Source organism: Ailuropoda melanoleuca, chromosome 7 (genome assembly GCF_002007445.2).
Source record: "Ailuropoda melanoleuca isolate Jingjing chromosome 7, ASM200744v2, whole genome shotgun sequence".
NCBI classification, from domain to species: domain Eukaryota; kingdom Metazoa; phylum Chordata; class Mammalia; order Carnivora; family Ursidae; genus Ailuropoda; species Ailuropoda melanoleuca.
This window is the reverse complement of record NC_048224.1, coordinates 25,330,124-25,344,998: the sequence shown is the minus strand read 5'-3', so window position 1 is coordinate 25,344,998 and position 14,875 is coordinate 25,330,124. Positions and strand designations below refer to the sequence as shown.

At 52.3% G+C, this 14,875-nt stretch overlaps 3 protein-coding genes across 5 annotated transcripts; 2 read left to right on the top strand and 1 right to left on the bottom strand.

Moving 5' to 3' along the window:
• Nucleotides 1-506: 506 nt before the first annotated feature.
• ARHGEF39 (Rho guanine nucleotide exchange factor 39) lies at nt 507-4,174 on the top strand. 2 transcript variants are annotated; one of them, XM_011224536.3, is made up of 9 exons: nt 507-704; nt 906-1,000; nt 1,265-1,385; nt 1,627-1,745; nt 2,364-2,434; nt 2,681-2,809; nt 3,001-3,230; nt 3,481-3,569; nt 3,746-4,174. In XM_011224536.3, the coding sequence occupies exons 1-9, from the start codon at nt 567-569 to the stop codon at nt 3,756-3,758; spliced, it is 1,005 nt and encodes a 334-aa protein (XP_011222838.2). In that variant the 5' UTR covers nt 507-566; the 3' UTR covers nt 3,759-4,174. The 2 variants fall into 2 exon arrangements, with proteins under 2 accessions (XP_011222838.2, XP_002918944.2); XM_002918898.4 differs by having other exon boundaries at nt 508-704; nt 3,743-4,174.
• A 225-nt stretch (nt 4,175-4,399) lies between these two features.
• CCDC107 (coiled-coil domain containing 107) lies at nt 4,400-6,950 on the bottom strand. 2 transcript variants are annotated; one of them, XM_011224534.3, is made up of 6 exons: nt 6,772-6,950; nt 6,531-6,682; nt 5,121-5,181; nt 4,938-5,028; nt 4,731-4,843; nt 4,400-4,651 (listed from the first exon to the last, which is right to left on the bottom strand). In XM_011224534.3, the coding sequence occupies exons 1-6, from the start codon at nt 6,875-6,877 to the stop codon at nt 4,428-4,430; spliced, it is 747 nt and encodes a 248-aa protein (XP_011222836.3). In that variant the 5' UTR covers nt 6,878-6,950; the 3' UTR covers nt 4,400-4,427. The 2 variants fall into 2 exon arrangements, with proteins under 2 accessions (XP_011222836.3, XP_034519984.1); XM_034664093.1 differs by having other exon boundaries at nt 5,121-5,184; nt 6,772-6,949.
• A 3,404-nt stretch (nt 6,951-10,354) lies between these two features.
• Nucleotides 10,355-12,059, top strand: SIT1 (signaling threshold regulating transmembrane adaptor 1). Its single transcript, XM_002918897.4, has 5 exons — nt 10,355-10,562; nt 10,677-10,812; nt 10,895-10,953; nt 11,071-11,132; nt 11,224-12,059. The coding sequence occupies exons 1-5, from the start codon at nt 10,523-10,525 to the stop codon at nt 11,455-11,457; spliced, it is 531 nt and encodes a 176-aa protein (XP_002918943.1). The 5' UTR covers nt 10,355-10,522; the 3' UTR covers nt 11,458-12,059.
• The last annotated feature ends 2,816 nt before the right edge of the window (nt 12,060-14,875 follow it).

Sequence of the window (14,875 nt, the reverse complement as noted above, 5' to 3'; positions counted from 1 at the left end):
TTGGTGACCAGGAGCTAATGGACTGTCAGGTTTTGGATCAGTATGAAAGGAGAAAACGAGTTAGTAACTTAAAACCTATAAACTTTTGTCCAAGGGCCCAAATATTTCAAACCTAGTGACCCGGGAGATTTCCTAGTAATGAAAGCACTGGGGACGCCTGGGCCCCAGAATCTGGCACAGGCCCAGGACAGAATACAAACCGTAATTATTGCCCCTTCCTAATTTTACAGAGAGGACACCGAGGCCCCGCTGGTGTCTGCACTCCCAAATCTCCTGACTCAAGGTCCAGACTGCTGCCTCAGTTTAGCGCCACTTCAGAGGGTCATCCACCGGCCCCTCTACGCTGCCTGAGCGGGCTTCGCGCGCTTACAGCGCCGCCCTGGCGGTAGGGCGAGGCCTTAACTGCACAGACTCGATGCGGCTCGGCGGGCCGCCGCGCATGCTCCGTCCTGCGTGCAGCCTCCCAGCGCCAGGGGGCGCACTCCTCTCCCGGCCCCGCCCCCGGAGCGGTTGGGATTTGAATCTCCGGCGGGCTGCGGCCGGAAGCATCGACCTCTCAGCGGGGAATGGAGAGGTCGGGCGCCAGCGGACGGTGCCCAGTGCAAGAGCAGCGTGCCCGTTGGGAGCGGAAGCGCGCCCGCACTGCCCGGGAGCTGCTGGAAACTGAGCGGCGCTACCAGGAACAGCTGGCGCTGGTGGCCACGGTGCGGCCGCGCACGCCCTCCCGTATGGGGCGGGGACCCCAGGGTATGGGAGGGTCTCTGCGAGGTCGGTGACCCCGAGTATGGTGGGTCTTGGACTGTCCGCCTGCATGTAGGGAGCTCATGCATTCTACAGTTTCTAGCAGCGGCTTGGCATTAGCCTCCTCTTCCTGCAGACTATATACCGCTATTCTTCTTCCGCAGTATTTCGTGGGGATTCTGAGAGCCAAGGGCACCCTGCGACCAGCAGAGCGCCAGGCCCTGTTTGGGCCCTGGGAGCTCATTTACGGCGCCAGCCAGTGAGTAGAAGGGGAGTGGAGAAAGAGAAGAGGAGGGCCCTGGCCTCTGGCAGGGCACGAAGCTTGGGGCGGGGGGTACCTAAGTTCATATACGGAGTCAGCCAATTACCTCACCTGTGGTCTTGGCCCAGTGCCTTACCCTACCCCAGTTTCCATCTGTAAAATGGGGTAATACTCCTACCTCCAGGGCAAGGTTATGAGAATTCAATGAGGTGGTGCTTGAGTAGTTGTTGGACTGCTCTTTTACTGTCCTCACCCACGCAGAGAGCTGCTTCCCTACCTGGAAGGAGGGCACTGGGGACAGGGGCTGGAAAGCTTCTGCCCCCACCTGGAGCTCTACACCCAATTTGCTGCCAACGCAGAGAGGTCCCGGACCACCCTTCAGGTAACCTGAAGATAATCCCAAGTCCTTCCCCTCTTGCCCCATACATTGCCTCTTCCTCTGGAGCTCCAAACTTAATTCCTACATTTATAGAGCCCTGTGGGGGTCCCCATCTGTCCTAAGTTCACTGTAGGGGTTCTCTCAGGAGGACACAGCTTACAGAGGGCTGGGGATGTGTACACAGATGAATACAATATAAGGAGTGGCTTCTCTCCCTGCTGCCAACCCTTTCCCCATCACCCAGGAGCAACTAAAGAAAAACAAACGTTTCCGGAGGTTTGTGCGACTTCAGGAAGGCCGCCCTGAGTTTGGGAGCCTTCATCTTCAGGAGCTGCTCCCTCTGCCTCTGCAGAGGCTCCAGGAGTGAGTACACTCACCTGGACTCAGCCAACTTCTCTTTTCTGAGTCTCTGTGATTGCTGCTCTCAGCTTTGTGGGGTTTATGGCTTCTGTCCCATTGCCTCTCTCCCGGAACAAACTGCTCCTAAAAACCTCTTGCAAAAGTTAAGTGTGAACCCACTGGAGCAGTTGGGGTCTGCGGCCTCAGGCCCTTAGCTAGGAATGTGGAACTCTGCGCTGAAGTGTGGGGGCCTGTAATAGAGCTAGTGACGAGCAAGATATCTGGAAGAGTTGTTGAGATGAGAGGTTTGCCTAGCTTAGATTTCTGTTCCTGGGGAGGTTAAGAGCATATAGTCAGGCTGTCTCTCGCATCCTCCTTGGATGGATTAAGTTTCATCTTGGGATCTAGACTCCCAAATTATGGTCAGTCTGCTCCTGACTCTTCAGGGTGGGATGGAAGAGGGCCATGTGGTGTGGGCCCAGGTTCTGAGTCCCAGATGAAAGAGGGGGATGCAGTCATCAGAAGCAGATCTTTCCTGGCCTTGCAACTGAAGTGTGTGTCGGGGGTGACCTGTATGTCAGGCAGAAGGAATTCTGCCCAGCTCTACTTCCCCCCCATGGACTTCCAGCTGTCTAATTCCAGGTATGAGAATCTTGTCGTGGCTTTGGCTGAAAACACAGGTCCCCACAGCCCTGACCACCAGCAGCTCACACGTATGTTCTCGCTCCTCTGAAACACAGGCAGGAGGCTGCCTCTCCTGTATCCCTTTCTGGTTCTGACCTCCAACAATGTCTGGTATGTCCCTATCTTCTGTTGACATGTACACAGCGTGCCTGTTGCCCTGCCTACTCTCCAAGAGGTCAGACCCTCACCCTAGTCCCCTCCAGAACAGCCTTTCCCCACCATCGGTCACCCAAAGCCAAAGCTGTACTGGGAGTGGGTGGGGGATGTTGTTGCAGGAGCTGCCCGGCTGATAAGTGAGACTGCCCAGAGAGTCCACAGCATTGGTCAGAAACAGAAGAATGACCAGCACCTCCGGCGAGTTCAGGCTTTGCTCAGTGGCCGCCAGGCAAAGGGGCTTACCTCAGGTAGCCTGCACATTCCGCTTCTCCCTCCCCCTCCACGGTCCCCAATCCTCAAACTGCCCTTTTTTGACCTTCCTTTTTTTGTATTGCCAGTACATACGCCCTATTTCCGTAGCCTCCCCTTCCTTCTGCTCCCATGGATCATGGTCCTGGAGCTGCACCGAATAACAGCCCCCTCCCGCCCCCACCACCAGGTCGCTGGTTCCTGCGTCAGGGCTGGCTATTGGTAGTGCCTCCCCGTGGGGAGCCTCGGCCCCGAATGTTCTTCCTCTTCTCCGATGTGCTCCTCATGGCCAAACCGCGACCCCCACTGCATCTGCTGCAGAGTGGCACCTTTGCCTGCCGTGCTCTCTACCCCATGGCCCAGTGTCAACTCCAGAGGGTCTTTGGCCACTCAGGAGGCCCTTGCGGTGGACTGCTCAGCGTAAGTTATGGGCGGGAGCCCTAGTTAGGTAGGAGAGACTCAAAACAGACCTCAAGTGCCTATGGACTATTTACCTCCTTGGCCTGGGCCCCTTTCAGAGGAACTAAGCCACCTGCACTGAGATAGTGGGGGCTTGGGGTTCATCCCTAGTTCTCACCTCAGCCCTGAATTACCTCCATGGAAACAGCAAGGCCTTCAGCTTTAGCCTGGACCTTTCTGAGCCATGCACTGAGAGGTGATTTCTCCCCAGCTGTCCTTTCCCCACGAGACGCTACTGCTTATGTGCACGGACCAGGAGGAGCTGTTGCGTTGGCACCACAGTTTGACTCTGGCCATCAGGTAAGTTGTGCCTTCCCTCGGAGCATGTGTGATGAGGCCCACAGGCTAGGAATGAGCAGTTCTAATCCTATCTCACGTCTTCTATCTGCTGGGCCACCCCATCCCCAACGCCATGGGTGATTTTGTCTGCATAGAGTGCTCATGCCAGTGCCTGAACTGTCTTCTCTCCATAGCAGCCAGCAGAACTAGAAGAATCTTAAAATTCCAGAACCCAGGATACTTGAGGGATAGGTCAAAGTCAGGAGTACAAAGAAACCTTCAGTACTAACTAAACATAACAAAACACAGAGCCCTTCATGGTTTGAGGAGGGTTGTTTCGGGTTTGCTTGGGACCAAGGTGTGCCCGCTCATCCGACCAGCTCTTAAGAATCAGGAAACCAAGTCCGACGCAACAGAAGCTCTGCTGAACCAGCCCCTCCAGCACAGAGGAGGGGATTCAGGACTGATAAGCTCCGGGCTGGCTCTCTGGCTGGCCATTTATTAAGACTGCAGCTTTGTAAACATGGATGTTTTTATGTTGTATGCAGTTTCTGTAATTTATTTTCCCACTGGATTTTAGTAAAGTGTTTCCACCCCCCCCCCTTTTTGGCCTTTCTGTCTCAGCTCTGCAATATAAGAAGGAGAGGTTTTTGAGCCCTGAAGGCTGGCAGAATGGTGGCCTCAGGAATACAAGGAAAAGAGCTGGAGCTCCCTCTGTCTCAGCTCTCACACTGGAAGGTGGCCTCTTTTTATCCTAATAAGGGAAGCTTTTCAAGAAGGCCCAGTTGTTCTTGGGCACATAGTAAGGGTGTGTGTAGGACCAGCTGGAATGGAAAAAGCACACAGGAGTATCGAGTCACAAGAACAGACTTTGTTTTACTAAACCTTCAGCTGCCATTTCTCCTTGCCGGTGGGGGCCGTGACTGCGGCCCTTCCCACAGCCTTGCTGCATCTTCTCCTTAGCCCCTGCTCCACTTCCCAGGGAGTGGCTAGGTTTCTTGTCTCTGTGCTCCAGTTTAAGGGCTCCTCCCAGGCCTGACTGTCACCAGCCTCCTCCTCCTCCTCCTCTATACATAAGTCCTCAGGAAAGGGTATGTTGGCCTCTGTGAGGGAAGATCAGGCATATTCCTGTCTCAGAGACTGTCTTTACCTCCACCAGACTCTCACCACCCAACCCTTTACCTGGTTCTGGAACGTCCACACCCTTGTTTGGCTTGCTGTCTTGTAACAGCTGGTGGATGGTCTGAAGCTTCATATTCAGAAGCTCCTGCTGGGCTCCAGCCAGGGTAGTCACACTGTAGAAATATCCACTCAGAGGCCAGCCGATCTCTGTCCCCACCTCTTCCACCTATCACAAAGCTCCCCCGGCCACAGGGCCGTTGCTCTTACCGCTCAAAAAGGGGGTCCAGTTGGGCTATCAGATTGTTCAGGTGTTGCTCTGTCTGGGCCAGCTGTTGTGTCAGGTGGGCCAGCTGTTGCTCTGGGGGTAAGGAAGAAAAGGAGAGCAATGGTTATTTATACCTTCTGCTGTCCCCTAAATCCCTACCGAACACAGACTTGTGCAAAACCCACCTGACTGCAGTGATTCCTTCTTGCCTGCCTCCTCTTGGAGAACTGTAGCCTCATCTTTCCCCTGCTATAGAAGAAAGACAGGGCTAGCCTGCAGCGACAAGCTTCTCCATACCTCTGTCCTAACAGCCCGTGAGAGGAGGAGGAGAAGGATAATTTGAAGTCGAGAAAGCTGTGGGGTTTTTACTTCAGAGAATCACAATCACATCTTGTCTAGCTCCTCACCCGGGACTGAAGCAACATGTCAGTATGCCCCTACACGTGGTGATTCAGTCTAATGAAACACTCCCAGGAATGAACAGCTCTCTCCAGTTTGATAAAGCTCTGGTTGTTAGTTTATATACAAAACCAAAAATTTTCCTTCATGTATCTTCTTTCCATGTTGCCTTCCAAAATCATGTCTTTTCAACATGATAGCCGCTCAGGAATTTGAAGACAATGGTCCTTGCCCATTCCCCTTCCGCATGTCTTTTCTGGTTTAATATGGCCAATTTTATTCAGTTGGTGCTCATTTCACATGGTTTTCTCTGGTTGCTCTACTGGACATGTAGTGTTCTTAAAAGTAGTCCCGAAGACAATAAAATTCTCCAAGAGTGTTCTGATTAGAAGATGAGGTGCAATACCTTGTTCCTAGCATTGACTGGGGAAGTAGGTTGTCACATGACACAACTGAACTTTATTGTTCAACTAAAAAACTGCTGCTAAGTACTGTTTCTTCCAGATAGTATTTGGGTCCACAAATAGAATTTATTACTGATTCTCTTTAAATTTCATTATTAAATTCAGTCCCTCATCCTAACCTGTCAAATCTATTTGGAATCATGATTAGCCACCCTTTTAATTTCGTATCATCTCCACGTTGGTTCAGCCCTCTACTTCCCAATGCAAATAAGTAATCAGGCCAGGTTTGAAGATAGAGCCGTGGGAGATATTACTTCCCATTTCAACCATTTCCATACACTAAAATGTACTGTCAGTTCACATTTCAGGGTCTCCTTTCTAAGAACAGGAGACTGGTACTTTGAATGTTGTGGCTACAGCAATCAACACTTTGTGCCACGACTGGAATTTTACCAGGAGCCACACTTTTGTAGTATGGACTCTTACTAGGTGGGTTCAAATCCCAGCCCTACCAGTTACTACCTGCTCTGTGTGGCTTTTACCAAATGACCTAATCTCCACTGGACTGCTGGGAGAATTAAATGTGGTGGTCACTATTTATTTACAATTTACCAAGCGCCCTTCACATCTGCTACCTCACCGGCTGCTCAAAATAATGCCCTAGTGTTGGAAAGTCAAGGAACTACAGGCCGGTTTACAGACTGACGGAAAGAAGTGTCTTTGTTCATGGTACCATAGCGCCCCCATGGGAGATTCAGGCCCGGGGCATCCCCACCCCTGGTCGTCCCGCACCTGCAAACACTTGTACAGCACAAAAGCCACGACAGCCGCAGTGTACAGCGCCCCCAAAGGCAGAGCTCCCGCCCGGGCCCGCTCGCGCTGGTCCTTGGGCGGCGGCCGTCGCCGGGGTTCCGTGGCCTCAGGGCCGACCTGGGCGGGGTCCCCTGCGGAGGACGGCAGAGGCGGGTCAGTAGAACTGGGGCCTGGGACCCGTAGGCAGTCCTAGCCTCCCTCCAGCAGCCCTCGCTGATACCTGGGTGTACCCGGAGGTCGGGGCTGCGGCGGTCTCCGAGGACCCCGGGCAGTGCAGACACAAGTAGCAACCCCAGCAAACCCGCAAGAGACACCGAACGGGCCATTTGCAGACCACAGAATGAACGGCCCAGCGGCGCCAGTGTTGGCCGAGAGCCCCAGGGCGCATGCGCAAGCGGGAAGTGCGTCGGTCCCGCTCCCGGACGCGCTAGGAGGTCACACCCACCTAGTGTGTGGGCGGGACGGGCTTATTAGCATAGGACTTTGGACCAACTTTCCTAAATGAATTCATTTCTCATCTATTTAGGAATTCTATTAGCCAGAATGCTTCTAGAAGCCTACACTCTTATAAGATTATGCTGGAAAATGGATTTTATTTTTTATGCTATCAACCTATTCACCCTAAACAAAAAGTGACTATCCTGGCGAACTATAAAAGAATAGAGTGCAGCCGTTTTCCGCGTAGTTCGTGCTGAAGGCCTGTTTCCTAGGCTACAGACGAGGGACTGGTTCCTTATTCGTGCCTAGGGGAAAGTCCCCGGACCTTTGGCAGAAAGTGCCGCGTGCACTTGCACGTTGACTTTCCCTGCTTTGCACAGTAATGTCCGCCAAGAAGCGATCCCGAGTGCGCGGGGGAGCTGAGCGGCGTGTTGCAGGGGCGTCATCCGTCAGCACTTCTAGTTACGCAGGCAGTGCGCATCTGCGCACCAACCACACGGGGCTCATTCTCAGCGCGGCTGCATTTTACAGATGAGACAGGCCCTCCCTTTAGCCGTTCAAACACAGCACTGCTTTGCACCCTCGCAAATAGACTAATTCACCCCGAACCATTCCCTTCTATGACTTAACAAACATTACGAATCACTTTGGTTTTTTTTGTGTGTGTTTTTCGTGGGTTTTTTTTGCAGTTCCCTTTTCCTACAATGGCCTCCTCTTCCCCACCCCCTCCAATCGGCAAATTCTTCTAATAGCCACCATTCATTGTGTAGCATGGCACACGGTACACTGTGGACTGATTGCCTGGCCTAGAATCCTGCCTCCACTATTCGAAAACTAAATGACTTTGGGCAAGTTACTTAATTTCTATTTCCTTAGTTTCCACTCTGAGGAATGGAGATAATGATAATATATATATGTACCTCACGGAGTTGTTATAATGATTAAGTGGGATAATCCAAGTAAAGTGCTTAGAACCGTGCCTACCTACTAGTGATTTTAACTTGAGCAGCTGCTACGAGCCAGGCACTTGAAATTATAACTCTCCTTTGCACCTTCCCCTGCTATTTCCCTTCTGTACAGTTAACGTCTGCACACTCTTCAGACCTCAGGTGTGTTTCCTTCAAAAACCCCTAAACTTCTAATTTATTCATTAGTGCTGCTATTGTACTTTCTTTAAACCATCACCATATGTTAGTTGTATCTCAATAAAACTGGAAACAGTCCATTTTGGTTCTTTAAAATCAGTTAATTAAAAATCAATTAATCCGGGGCGCCTGGGTGGCTGAGTCGTTAAGCGTCTGCCTTCGGCGTGATCCTGGCGCTACGGAATCGAGCCCCACATCAGGCTCTTCCGCTGGGAGCCTGCTTCTTCCTCTTCCACTCCCCCTGCTTGTGTTCCCTCTCTCTCTGGCTGTCTCTCTCTGTCAAATAAATAAATTAAATATTTTAAAAAATCAATTAATCCATTAAAATTAATTATAAAAAGAAAATACTGCTAGACAGTAAATTGCAGGACAGCAGGGGCCGTATTTCTTTATCATTTTATTCCTACAGCTTAGCACAGCACCTGGTGCTAGCAGGCACTCAATGAATCCTTGTTGAATGGAATACTACCCAACAGGTAAATATAATTAAGCTTTTTTTTTTTTTTTTAAGATTTTATTTACTTATTTGAGAGAAAGAGAGAGCACAAGCGGTGGGGAGGGCAGAGAGAAGCAGACTCCCCACTCAGCGAGGAGCCTGACCTGGGGCTGGATCCCAGGACCCAGAGATCATGAGTTGTGCTGAAGGAGGCAGACATTTAACTGAGTGAGCCACGCAGGCACCCCTAATAAAGCTGATTCAAAGAATGAGGAAACAAAGGTTTAGGAAGGTTAAGTAAGTTCATGCGAAAGGCAAGTCAGAGATTCTAACACGTTTCTGTGTCCCTATCAGTTACCTCATATCAAACCCCACCCCTGAGCCCTTCCTTTCACCGCCAGGACCTCAGGCAGACCTGGAGACTTTCCCTGTGTTTCATGCTGCCTTTTAATTGTCTGGGATACATAGGGTCATCTTCCTAATTAGATCAAGAGCCCTTTGAGGAAAGAAGCCATTTCCCACTCACATCTTTATCTCCAGAGCCTGGCACATAAATGCTCAATTGGCACAGGTGACTCGAATGAGGTATATGTGTGCTAAATAAATGAATGAACTAGGGTGTATCTTCTTGTTCTTCCAGAAGTGGAGGGGACAGGGCAGGGAGGAGAGAGCCACACTCACGGGAGTTACCGTAGTCTAGCTGACTATCTAGAGGCAGCCTGGTTGCAGAGCAGTGTAGCCCAAACCTTGACCCTAAGCCAATTGGCACAGTCAACGTAAACAAGTGGTTCAGGCCAGGTATAATATGATAAATGGTCCTCAACTGATTGTTGCCTTTAGGGAATTTGGGCCCACTATTGCCAGACATATCACTGACCTCTGGTCTAAGGAACTTGAAATCCTTCTTCCACATCAGAAGCAGCCCCTGTGGGTTGGGTGTGTCTGGGCAGGGCAGGTACTCCACTCCCCGAGGTGAGCAAGTGCGAAGACATGGCTCAGTTTCCCAGGATGTGCGGGTGTAGAGGTTTCTTTAATTCAACTTTTTTTTAAAAAAGATTTTATTTATTTATTTGACAGAGAGAGAGAGAGCCAGTGAGAGAGGGAACACAAGAGGGGGAGTGGGAGAGGAGGAAGCAGGCTCCCAGCGGAGGAGCCTGACGTGGGGCTAGATTCCAGAATGCCAGGATCACGCCCTGAGTTGAAGGCAGACGCTTAACGACTGCGCCACCCAGGCGCCCCTAATTCAACTAACTTTTGAGATTGACAGTCCTTAGGGACAGTTTGGATGAAGTGGGTCGGGGCGGGGGTTGGTGGGGAAATCTAAGTTTCCACTATCCCCTAAACTATTATACCAGGAATAATAAGAATGACAATGGTCATCTTATTCCCTACAGTCAGCCTCAGGGTGTGGTGGGATCGTAGGTACCAGGAAGCCTCCCTGTCTCATTCCTCTTTGTAGCATGCTCAATGAGGAATACATTCTTTCTCGTGGGTCTCAGAGTTGGAGAGAAAAGGCAGACACCCTGTGGCAGAAGGGGATCTCTGTCCTGAGGCCTGGCTTCCTTGTCTTGTTGGTCCTGCCTCATGCTACTTTGTCTCTGGGAGTCTTCCCAGGTTCACCTGCACAGTGTCACAATAATCTCAGGCCTGCTTCTCTCTTCTCTGGCCAAAGAAGGTATAGGGCCATGAGGGGTGGGGACGGAAGCTTGGGAGATGCTGGGTGGCGCAGGTGCAGGCACAGGGCGGTGTCTTTGTTCTTTCACTCATCCCTCCCCTCCCCCTTCCTCCCCGGAAACCAGTGACTCTGCCACCAGCAGTATTGGGGATGCTGAGCTGTGGGGGCCAGGCCCAGGGAGGGGTGAGAGTAAAGGGGCCTGCAGCAGCTATCAGGCCATAAACCAGGCTGACCCCTCAGCGCAGGGCTTGCAGACTCAGCTCCCAGGTCAGCAGTCATGAGCAGAGGTGACAACTGCACAGAACCGCTAGCACCCGGTGAGCTGGGCGGGGCAGGGGCAGGGGGAGGGGTCACATGGCTCCGTGTCCCACCTGCTAGGACCTGGAGGGTTGGGCTGGGTAGTAACACCCTCCATCCCCTGGCATCCACAGGAATCCCCACCGTGACCCAGGCCTGGGGATTGTGGGCCCTCTTAGGGGCTGTGATGCTGCTGCTTCTCATCTCACTGGCTGCGCACTTGTTCCGATGGACTAGTGGCCGGAGCGGGAGCCATCTGGGACAGGGACGGTGAGTAGGGGCAACGGAGATAAGTGATCAAGAGTTCCCCCTTATGAAGAAGTCCCCTCATCCCCTAATCTCTGTCTTGCAGCTCTGGAGGATCTGTGGAAGAGGTCCCCCTATATGGGAACCTGCCTTATCTTCAGACTGGTAGGAAGCTGGCAGAGGGGAGGGGCACCGAGGCCACGCACATCCTGGTTGGGTGGGATGAGGGATTGCAGGAGGAAGAACAAGAAGTGACCAGATTACTACTGTTCCCTATCTCAGGTCGGCTATCTCAAGAACCAGGGCCAGACCAGCAAGACCCAACTCCTAGAGGCCCCGGCACGGTGAGTCAGCTGTGGCTGAGGAAGAGGGGAGGGAAGGAAGTGGGGGTTTTTCCAAGGGTCCAGTGAACTTCTAACAGCCTTGAATCTCCAGGCTGCAGAGAAAATGATGTGCTATACCAGCCTGCATTTGCGGCCTTCTCAGGGCCACATCCCCAGCCCCGGAACCCCCATCAAGTACTCAGAGGTGGTGCTGGATTCTGAGCCAAAGCCCCAGGCCTCAGGCCCCGAGCCGGAGCTCTACGCCTCAGTGTGTGCCCAGACCCGCAGAGCGCGGGCTTCCTTCCCAGACCAGGCCTATGCCAACAGCCAGCCTGCACCCAGCTGAGAGGTAGGGGCTGGCAGAGTGGGACATGCATCGCCCCAGCCTCCTCTGCTGCAGGGATGACTGCTACCCTGCCCCGCCATGACTGTTTCCCAACCACCCCCCACAGACAGGTAGCCATTGTCCAGTCACAGGAGGTAATGTTTCCCAGACTTCCCATCTAAACTGTGAGGGAGACACCTCAGGGGAACAAGTAGGTCCCCAGTTTCTTGGGGATGGAGGAAACAAAGGCAGTGGCCCCCTCTCCATCACTCTTTTTCTCTCTTTTTCCTATCTATTCCTCTAAGGCCCCAAGCTCCCAAGTTTCTCACTTCCCCCTCCGTGTGGATTTTAACCAGATCCTCTCTGCTTCGGCTCCCTTAAAGTCTACTCCTTCAGTGTCCCCTCAGATACAGGAAGTGGGCAGTGGTGGAGGGGGTAACAGCCTGAGGGGAGAAGGGTGGGTATACTCCTTGGGAGCCCGCAGTCTGGAGGGATCTTGGAACCTAGTGACCTGAGGAACCCAAGCCTGACTTCCTATCTGAGAACCTTGGCTGGAGAATATCAGTCCACATCCTGCTGCCTCTGTCGTGTCCCCAAGTTTTCAAATAAAACTTCTCAAAGTGTTTAGCTCTTTATCTAGAGGGCTACAGACCTGCAACAGGCCCTACGTGGTAGGGGTGTGAGCTTTGCTCTCTGCACAGAGCACTTCTGGGGGTGTTGTGATGGAGAAGAGTGACAAGGAGCATCTGTGGCATCAACACTGCCAGGGTGGGTGCTAGGGGTGGAGGCTGGGAGCCCAGCTCAAGCTGTACTTGCTGCTGATAGAACATCGTCAGAATTTTCACTCAGAGCCACCCCACTCCCACCACCTGGAGCCTGCAAGCTTACCAGCCCCTGACCTACTCTTCCCGTGGCCTCTACAACTGCGCTGCCGCCAGCCACAACCTCAAGGCTACCCACCTCCCCATAGGGTTTCTGTAGAGGCAAGTCTGGCTTAACAGACCTTTCTGAGGTTTCAGGGCCAGAAGACAGTGGCAGCCAGGCTTTTACTTCCAAACATCACTCCTTCCCACTCACAGACCCAGAGAAAACCAGAGTAGGGAACGGTGCTCCTGAGCCCTACCTGGTGGTCCCAATAAGGCAGAGCCCTCCGCACACACACAGAATAACCTAAATGCTAGATCTGCCTCCGTGGACCCCAACCTGGGCCTCCCCCAGCAGAGGCGCCGGTCGCGGTAAAGAACAGGCAGCTGAGGCTGTGTGGGAGGGAGGGTGGCTTTGGGGGCCGGCACCGGATGCGGGGAACCACTGGCAGCGGGATGGGGGGTTCTGAGGATTGCTAGTCTGAAGACCGCTCAATGTGTCCGCGGCCTGGGGGACGTGAGAGCCGGACTCTGTAAGAGAAGGGGTTTGGGGTCCCGCCAACCCACTGGGACGAACCGGAAATTGCCGCCGGGACCTCAAACACCACCATCTCAGGCCTTAACACTCCGTCTTCTCAACCGCTCTCCGGATCTCCGGAGGTCTCCGCCGGCTCAGGACCAAGCCCGGAGCGCCCCCGCCTGGCGCGACGCGGTCTTGCCACGATCTCTGCTCATGCGTAGAGCTGCCCGGTCCACGGCATGCTGGGAAATGTAGTCCCGACAGTTCCCCCACCCTTACCCCCGCAATCTTCCCAGCCCCACGACTTTAGCCCTACTTTTCGCGGAGCTTGGACCCTGCGGTTCCCTGAACAGCGCCTCCCGGTTCCCAGAACGTAGCGACTCGCTCGGTCTGGAGCTGGCTACGATCTGAACGTTATTTTCCCTCTGGTCCCTGACGCCTGGATCTTTTACCTTCTCTCTTCCTTACAACCTTTTAATTTTTCTATCTTATTTGTCTGTCTCCGAGGTGGCAACTTCCTAGTTGATCCCTGCGTCTAGGGAAAAAAAATAAATCGGGGCAGCCAGATCCACCTCAGACACCTCCAGAGGACTCCCTTGCCTCATTTCTCTAGTTGGTCCACTCGTTTCCCAAACACCTTGCAGCTGTCTCCCCTTCTGAAGCTTCAGGGGTGCTTTCCCTAGTGACCTCCCTTCCCTGACTCGTGTAAGATTCCAGCCATAAGGAGTGCCCTGTTTCTGGCAAATTCCCAGGGGGCAGATCATTGGGGGAAGCCAAGAGAGCCCTCTGGAGCCCCAGCTTTCCCCCTCTTCCTGAGAACTCAGCTGGGAGGATTGGGGATAAACCCAAGACCGGAAGAGGAAGGGTCTTTGGGACGGTCAAATGTTCAATGATAGAAAGTTCTTAAGGAATTACTTGTAGGTGGGGAGGAGCCTAGTAAGCCATCCAGCCAAGACCCCTCCATCTTTGGCCTTGCTCTGTACTCTGTCAAGATGAGTCTAAACTTCCAAGCTTGTTTTGGCTGTAAGGAGGGAAATAGAGCTGGGACATGGAGAGAGACCAAGTCTTAATGACTTCATTTGAAACACTGGATCCAGACATGCCCAGGGCTAGATCTGCCTCCTGAACTTTTTGGTTATGTAAGCTAATGCATTCTCTTTTTTGCTTAAGTCATTCTAAGTTAGATTTTTCTATCTCTTGCAACCACCAGTTCTGACCAATTCTGTGGGGGGAAAGACCAGCACACCAGGTCCAGCAGAAGATGCTGAGCCTCTGAGATCTTCCCTTATTGCTCAACTCCACCAGTCACCCTCTTCTGACTTACAATGCACTATAATGCCATTTGACTCTAAAATATTTATGCTTGGTGTGCGCCTCTTGCCAGGCTTTTAAAATTCTAGAATTCTACAGCTGGGAGGAGGCAGATCTGGCCCAAACTTATACCCACTGCAGGAGCCACCCTACCAGCCTCTTCTTAAACATTTTCAGGAATAGGGAACGCACTACCTTACCATGTGCTGGTTTCCAAACTTTTTTTTTTTTTTTTGAGAGAACTGTGGGGTTTTTTTGGAGCCCAAATCTGCCTCCCTGTTACTTTTGTCATCAGTTATGCCTCCTGAGCTACAATCATATAATCACCCTTCTCCCTCCTGTACATGACAGCCCTGATGGATGGCCTAAGTCTTTTTTTCCCCTCCTTCCCGGGAAAAGCTTTTTTGAGTTCCTTTTACAGACCTTATTTGCAGCCTACTCATCATTCCCATCGTTTTGCTTGAGCAGAGTCTCTCTGAAAGTGTGATGCTAAGAAGTGAAGATAGTACTAACAGCAAACTGTGGAGAGCCTGTCTCTTTGTTGGGCACCAAGTCTATGGGGTTTTGTTTGTAAGGAATAACTCATTTAGCCTTGCTTAAGTGAGGGGGTGTTTATTGTTAGTACGCTTGGGGCAGGAAGGAAGCCAAATGGAATGGGGACCGCAGAACAGTGGCTCTGATATGACTGGGCCTCTGCAGACTGTTGTTGGGTTTCGGGTCTCAAGTCATAGCCCTGCTGGGGACC